This window comes from Mytilus edulis, chromosome 5, assembly GCF_963676685.1.
Source record: "Mytilus edulis chromosome 5, xbMytEdul2.2, whole genome shotgun sequence".
NCBI classification, from domain to species: domain Eukaryota; kingdom Metazoa; phylum Mollusca; class Bivalvia; order Mytilida; family Mytilidae; genus Mytilus; species Mytilus edulis.
In genome coordinates, this window is record NC_092348.1 from 15666538 (window position 1) to 15675430 (window position 8893).

At 31.6% G+C, this 8893-nt stretch overlaps 1 protein-coding gene across 1 annotated transcript in view; it reads right to left on the bottom strand.

Moving 5' to 3' along the window:
- Nucleotides 1–6265: 6265 nt before the first annotated feature.
- Nucleotides 6266–8893, bottom strand: part of LOC139523073 (uncharacterized) — a gene marked incomplete in the record, with an annotated part of 2822 nt that continues 194 nt past the window's right edge. Inside the window, 3 exon segments of the mRNA XM_071316831.1 lie at nt 6266–6901; nt 7741–7890; nt 8745–8816. Coding sequence (XP_071172932.1) covers nt 6730–6901; nt 7741–7890; nt 8745–8816 — 394 coding nt within the window.

The window sequence follows — 8893 nt, forward strand, 5'->3', positions numbered from 1 at the left end:
TATTTCCGGTTCAGCGAAAACCGGACATAGAACAAAAATGTATTTATTTAATTTGCGGGAAGTAAATACAAGATGAACTACACATGTTTCATCTATTATAACCAATGATTAGTTAAACGACAGTTAAGTGGCACAACTGTACTCACTCCCCCGAAATGATACTTATTAACTTTGAGATATATTGTCAAATCAGGACGAAAAGTGCGGTAAGTAATAATTGCATAATGAAACCGCATGTGTCAGACGTTTTACATTAACATTTCGGTTTCATGGTCTAATGATAGGTCAAAGTTTTAAAAAGTCTAACTTTCGTTCAAATGTTTAGAGGGTACTGATGCAGGTTAATCCAGAAAAACACGTCAGACGCACAAATTGTATCAAGTGTTACTTTTAATGAAAATCATGTTTCATTTTGAATTGTATATATCGCTTGTTATGAACACAAGTTATTATATTTAGATATTGCCCTGTTCAAAAGTCCTAAACCAATTGAGAAATTACGAATTAATCTTAAACCGAGGAAAACACATACGCTATAAGAGGTAAGCAACGGAAAAAAAAAAACGTCAACATACATGGAAACGGAATATTTGTAACACCTGCCCTATTCTTGACTTAATACAGGTCATTTAAAGAAAAAAATAATGGTGGGTTAAAAATGGTGTTATGGCAAGCCAAGCAACCTGGTTATATGGCAATGTTGAAAAATATCGCTAAATTGACAACTTTATGTCACAGACGGGAATTCAGTACAAACAAATGCAAGAACTCTCAACACAGAGAAATGCATAACTAAATAATATAATCGTACATTTTAACATGTAAACCAAATAATACCAACAGACATCTTCCTTTCACAACAGCACACCTAACACATACCACAAACAGTGACGAATTTTTGTGAGAAATATCTAATCTTTAAATTCGAACATTTATATAATACGAGATTCACAAATTTACAATTGTTTTCTGAATATAAGTCCAAATAATTATCATGATATGACGGTCTTGAGAGGCTATTTGAAACTAATGATGTGACGACGACATAATTACTTGTCCTAACACAATACTTTGTCCACAGAGAATGGAAATGAATTCGACTATACTGACAAATAAGACATATGTGAAATGTATAAAAAAACAGACTTCCAACCACAAACGATAAGATATAACACAATATCCAACCGAACCCACTAAAGAAACCGGTTATATGTTTCCCCCTTGAATCTAGTGCCCAAAAATAGGAACCCCAAGAGAAGGCTGAGGTATTGAAATAATTATGGTCACTCGTAGTTTTCGTTCGGTTGTAAGAGTTGTGTTTTTATGACTGTTGTGTTGTATGTTGTATTTTCACACAACTATGACTGCAGAAACTGTCTGTTAGTGTTGTTACTACATTTGTCATTATAACGAAAATATATATAGACAACTCATGCAAGTAGGATGGATGCCTAGCTTTAAAACATGATTTAACCCACCATTTCATCTGAAAATGTCTGCATCAAGTCAGGAATATAACAGTAGTTTTTCTAGTCGTTCCATTGGTTGATATGGTCGAGCGTTTGTATTTTTGAGGTTCGATCATTAACTCCTAATTTTTTATATTTACCTAGAGCTCGATATTTATTCAGTTCAATTAAAGTATTTCAATGAATGAAGTGGTGCATTTTTATTCTATCTTTATAATACATGCGAAATATGAAAAAGCCTTGTTCTAAAATTATGTTTATTATGATATACAATTAACATGTACATTCAAGCAAATATACAAGCATACATAACAACAAGTTGACACGTTTCAAATGTAAGTGTCATAGAGCGGAACATAGAGTTATAATTCAAATAACCTTCAGTTATCAATAGTCATGTTCTCAACATAATCCAGTAACATCAACTTCTAGTTTAGGCAAGTAATAAATCGAACAAGATTATTCCAAGTAACCTCACGTTCCGACTTATTAACAAATTTTTTTATATAATTCACAATCATGCACTTCCAGATATGCAAGGTATGACAAAGCAACACAAATAGCATTACGATTTACTATCTCTCAAAATTTCATAGTATCTTTTTTAACATATCATATCGTTCCTTTCTCGTCTTTTTACATAATAAACTCATCATAGATACCAGGATAGAAACTTAATATTAACGCCAGACGCGATTTTCGTCTACAAAAGACTCATCAGGCCAAATGAAGTACGACGTTGAGAGCATTGAGGACAAAAATTTCCTAAAATTTTTGCCAATACAACTAAGGTTATTTATTACTGAGTTAAAAAAGCCTTAGTATTTCAAAAATTCAAAGTTTTGTTAACAGTTAATTTATAATTATGAATATATCGATGATAACTCAAGAAGATAACTTCGATTAGTTATTCTATAATAATAACAGGCGACAAGAAATGTTTTTTTTTTGCACTGACGTTATAAATAGCATTCGTTCTATTCTCATTCAAAAGCGCAAGGGACGTGTGCAGAAATTTCTGCTGCAACATAATGAGTGAGCTCCCATGGTCACATACGATGTAAAATTTAATTTAAAACTAATTTGGAATGATCAACGATTTATTCTTTTTCAATAATATAGACAAAATATCACATAATCATGTAAGAGATTAACCATTACTGGAAGTTAACCTATCACATTTTCACTCTTTTTCCCTCTGTACAAGCTTTAGTAAGTTTCCAAAATATTCTATAGAAACACCAGATAAAAAAGAATCATACTTTGGAACACCGAAGATATATGTTAATGACTCAGAATCTTTTTACTGCCATAAAATGAAGGACTATTTTCCTACAACTGTCAAATTCAAGGGAATATTTTCTTACGACCCTTTTTTCGTACTCAATTTGATTTGGTGGTATATAACACCTAACAAAAATGTTAAATAAACAATCTTTCACTAGAACAATACTGTCATAAACATATTTATTATGATTCAAACCGGAAGCATTTGAAAAAGCAACGACTATATGACATTTCCTCCTTATTGGAGTTAAATTACTAAGGCCGTGTTCACATTGACCTAAACTCGGTGTTGTGTAAGTGCAACTCACACGTAAACTAAACAAAATTACGTTCCCATTGATAAAACTCAATGTTTACATGTAGTGTAAATCATGTTTTGTCTACATGCAGTCGATACTCGATGTAGGCCTTGTGTAGATTAAGTGTACACAAAACTAGGCATTTAAAACATTAGTTTCACCGTGCATATTTAAGGAAGAAACGATTTTTTAATAAAATTGATATTTATAGCAATTATTTATGAAGTTCTTTACAGAAATATTTGTCTCAACTTGATATATTTATTTGTTTTGTTTAGAGATAAAACTTAACGTAGCTTTATTAAGCCCTTATCAAGACCCAAAGCAGCATCATTGCTGAACACATAATTCATTTGAAAATTAAAGTCTTTCCGAATTGACTTAACTTACAAAGAAATATTTGCCACTGGTCTTTACTCAAACAACGATTCACTCATAAAATTACTTAAAAAGTGTGAGGTAAATGTATTGTTTGTCTAGTATCTCGGATCAGTGAAATTACACTTAAAAAGAAAACAAAACATTACCCACTCCCTTTGCCAAATTACTTTTGGAGAAGAAATACCATTTGAACAAACAGAAAAGACAGAAATATAGTGATCCCTAATATATCAATCCTTCTTCTTCGTCTGTAAGCACGCTGTTGCAGCCTACGTTTTCTAATGCTTAATCGAGACATCTTTAGTATCTTTAAACTACTGCAAATCATCAAAATGGCTTTCATAAAGAAGCAACCACTTAACTTAAAAAAAAAGGGGGGGGGGGGGTATTTTGTTTATTTATTTGAGTAAGAATTTTGCCGCGCAAACGTTTTATTCCGTTTTTTTTTTCGATGCTGGTAATCAATTTTTTTTTCTTCAACATTTAACACTTTAATGTATGGGGAAACTCTTGATTCAGAATATTTTTTATCATCTGTAGAACCAGAATTGTTTTCTTTATCCAATTGGGGTTCGAAATATTTCCATTCCCCCTATTTAGAGTCAAATGGTCGTTCCCTTACTGCTAGAAAAGTTGTCCGAAAATGTTTCATTCGACTCTACGAAATGAACATTTAAATGACATAGAGTTTACAAATGTGAACAAATCTTATGTACAGGTAATTAAACAAGGTGTATAGATGTGAACAAATTTAATGTGAAACCAATGTCCAGTTCATTAAACTAATTGTAAACAAGTTTACTGTACATGGAATTTGGTGTGAACACGGCCTTAGTTTAATAGATATAAGAAAATGTGGTATCATTGTTTAGGTTATTATTTAGTTCGTTTATGAGAAAAATTAATAACATTAGTACAGTGATATCAAATACAACAATAAATATTTACAATATATACAAAACAATCTAGAGGGGTAACAAAAGTTGCAAACCAGAAAGTATCTTTATTTTTTTTCATAAACATGATAAAAAAGAACAAAACTTTTTCAGGATTGGTTTTCTGGTACTTGACATAAGTTTAGAGAATTGAACTGTATTTTGTCGTTTTGTAAAATATGCAGTAAAATACTCTTTTCATTTTTAAAGTAACCCCTTGAAGTTTTAGACTCTTTTATGTATACAATTACTAAATTGTAATCTACATTATTTAAATTGCTTGATAAGAATTACTATTGTAGTTAGGTTAAACAAAGTACCTATATAGCTATAATCATTCTGTTGAAATATTTTTCCTGAAGCTTTTCTAAATCACCACTTTTTTATTTCCAAAAATAACAATAATTTCAAACGATTTCAATACTTTTATAAAGTCTTTTCGAATCTGTAAAAATAACAGCAGTGTCTGCAGAAAGTAACCGAAATGGTTTCGTACGATTATTTAGATTCATAAAATTTAAGGATTTAAGAATTTTTATTCTGATTTCACAACTTTCATACCCATTCTCTTCTAAATCATAAGAATGGAAAAATGATGAATGTTAAAAGAGACAACAATACAGAAGAAACCTCAAGATAAATCAAAACTAACAAGTCTAAGAAAGACTGATAAAAATCTATGGACCCCCGCTCTCTCCTAAAAAGAGCAAAACGTCGAAAAGACAAACATCAGTCTACAAAACAAATATGTATTTATATTATATGTATTATAGTACAAAGTTTAAACTAGTATAGATATATTTCAAGTAGCAGATTTTCTTCATCAGTAAGATATAAAATGAATTTTATCAATGTATCCTAATTTTCTAAAACAATCTTGAACGTAATACAAATTAAAAACCGGACCATGCTTGTATAACTCTAACATCTCAAAGTTCAAGCATATGATATCCTATTCTTAAATTAGTATTATTACCAATGTTATTTCAACTGATCGGGCGGAGCCTATGTTTTAATTTGAATAAGGACAGTCTATTTGAAGATGTGTGTGATAAGGATGATTACCGTTATAATTATTACTGATTTCTAATAACCTATCAGTGTCATCAAAGGAATTTACAAAATAATGACTGGACACTTCATTGATGAGTTTATCCTAAAACACCTATCTATAGATTGACTGGTTTATTATGAGCGAACCGGTTAAACTCCGCCCAGTCAAGTGAAATAAATCGAGTAATAGAATTGGGATATTTAAAGACGTATTGTATCTGTATCTGATACGTTGACGTATCTGAACGCATCTACTGGTTATACTTAAAATACTTTTAGCAATCATCGAGAATAGGGAAAAGAGTTGGAAAAAAGTGAAAGGATGATGACATTTTTTGGTCTATTTCATTTTTAATACATGAATTGTTTTTTAATAATTGTTTAATAGTTTATATACTTGCTTCCCGTGAGTGAAAAACGTGACTTCTTATATCTATTATTACATTTATTGCTCTCAAAGTTATGTTTCTATGATATATATTTACAGTGCATATAATTATGCAATTATGAAAACATGGACAACAACAGAAGATAACATTTACATACATCTAGCAATCATGTTTTTTTTCGTATCAATCTATCATAATATACCTGTAAAATTGAGAATGGAAATGGGGAATGTGTTAAAGAGACAACAACCCGACCATAGAGAAGACAACAGCAAAAGGTATATGTTTTAACACCCGATATTTAAATCATTACAACTACATGTACCAAGGCGTGAAGTTGTATTATAAAACAAATAAAGTTAACGTTAACAATAATTCTACGCATACTTTATATTTACTAATAAATGGAGATGAATCATTCAACATCAGCAGAATCGAATTAATGACTGATACCTATATTAATACATTTACAAATTAGCAGGCATTACTTTTTTTTTTTGAAATTTCAAAAATGATAGAGAACAAAAATTTCCATCACCCTTTCCCTATTTGTTCTCTATTTTTCACCTGTTCTCGTAATTTATATCACAGTGTTTGACTCAATCATTAACTATATCTGCATTATTATTCAAATTCATGCCTGAATAGATAAAAAAACGGGTGAATAATTGTATATTATCCAGCGTGTAATAAAAAGAGTGTATAGTGTTCATGTGGACCCTTTGTCTAAAATGGCTGCATTAAATCTTTCCAGATGCGCAGGTTTGTCTGTACCCAGAGTAAATTTTATGGTGAAAATGCAGCCATTTTAGCCAAAGGGTCCACATGAACCTTAATGAACGGAAGACATCTAACGTATCGGATACGGATGCGAACGTCTTTAAATGCCCCACTTCTATTCAATGTATACGCAATCCTATACTTTTACAAAATAGCAACTGGACAATTGGACGTATTCGGGATCTACATCAAAATGATACAGTTTTTCTCGACAATCATCATACAATGCCCATGATCCATAAATCTTTATCTTGTCAACAAAATGTTTTACTCCTTCGATGAAGAAACGGACCATGTAAAGCTCATACCTAAAAAAAAGAATTACTTGAAGTAGAATTTTTTTTAAATATTTTTCTGCTTATGGGATTACAATTCATTTCTTCATTTGAGGCTGACTCAATAAACAAGCTTTTAAGGAAGAATAACAAGAATGTGTCCATAGTACACGAATGCCCCACTCGCACTATCATTTTCTATGTTCAGTGGACCGTGAAATCGGTGTCAAGACTTTAATTTGGAATTAAAATTAAAAAGATCATATCATAGGGAACATGTGTACTAAGTTTCAAGTTGATGGAACTTTAACTTCATCAAAAACTACCTTTAACCTGAACTACGCACTATCATTTTATATGTTCAGTGGACCATGAAATTGGAGTCAAAACTATAATTTGGCATTAAAATTAGAAAGATCATATCATGGGGAACAAGTGTACTAAGTTTCAAGTTGATTGGACTTCAACTTCTTCAAAAACTACCTTGACCAAAAACTTTAACCTGAAGCGGACGGACGAACGGAGGCACAGACCAGAAAACATAATGCCCCTCTACTATCGTAGGTGGGCATAAAAATAGTATATCGTTATCCGTTGCTTCAGCTATATACTAGTAGATAATGCGGGGGCGGGGGGATCCATGACACAAAATCAGTTGATGCAGAGCGAAAAACATAAAAGAAACAGAACTGCGCTTTTATTTAAGTTCACCATCCCAAAGCGCTACATTCAACACATTCTACACAGAGCAAATCAACTATCATCTCACTGCAATTTTTAAGACAGACTTGCACCGGTTTAAGCAGAATTTGTTTATATTGTTCAGTTCATTTACTCAATCTTCTACTTTATACTAACTATATATAAGTTACCTGTGTTCATTGGACTCCACTATTTCAGGAATTTCATTGCTTGAATATTTCTTTTTACCATAATTCAAGAAGAACAGATTGATTGGCAAAATTAGTGGCGGTTCTACCAATGTTTGAACCGAATTTCCTCTGCACTTTTCTTTGATGTTTCTAAAAAGAGACATCAAATGATATATCTACGTGTACAAACTACACAAGGACACTGACTCTAGTATTTTCAGAAGATGTTACTAAATTCGAAAACAAAGTACATATTTTATTGATTCAATACTAATCTGAATTTAACTTCATGAGGAACATTTATAGATTCAATTATGTATTTAATATGTATCTATTACAATGGGTTATATTTGTTATTCTCATCGGATTTTGTCTAATGTTCGTTTCTGTGTGTATTACATTTTAATGTTGTGTCATTGCTCTCTTCTTATATTTAATGCGTTTCCCTCAGTTTCAGTTTGTAACTCGGATTTTTTTTTTATCGATTTATGAGTTTTCGAACAACGGGTATACTACTATTGCCTTTATTTAAAATGGGTGTGTACTTTTAAAGACTCCAATTATAAGACAAAGCTGTTCAATGACAATGCATGAAGATGAAAAAAAAAATTACGAAAAAATTAAATAACATTAGCTGATCTCTCTCTCTCTCTCTCTCTCTCTCTCTCTCTCTCTCTCTCTCTCTCTCTCTCTCTCTCTCTCTCTCTCTCTCTCTCTCTCTCTCTCTCTTCTCTCTCTCTTCTCTCTCTCTCTCTCTCTCTCTCTCTCTCTCTCTCTCTCTCTCTCTCTCTCTCTCTCTCTCTCCATGCTTACATCTAATGCCCATCTAATGTTCATTAACTTTAATTTTCTGATCTGCGGTAAAACCAGCTTTTATTGCCATTGTTCGTATATGAAAAAAAAATATCGTGTGATCCAAAAGAATTTCCAGTAATATATGAATCAGGGTGTTTTGACGATCATAACAGGACACCTTATCTAAATCTAATGTAAAATGCGCCTACTCATGAGTTCTGTAACAGGGCAAATCATCTCCTCTCAGAAACTTGTTGATAGCTCTTTTAATTGTGTCATATAAAAGGTTCTCTGTCAATAGAAAATACAACATCTTTATTTCTACAATTTAATGGATCAATGAAATTTTTCATTATCG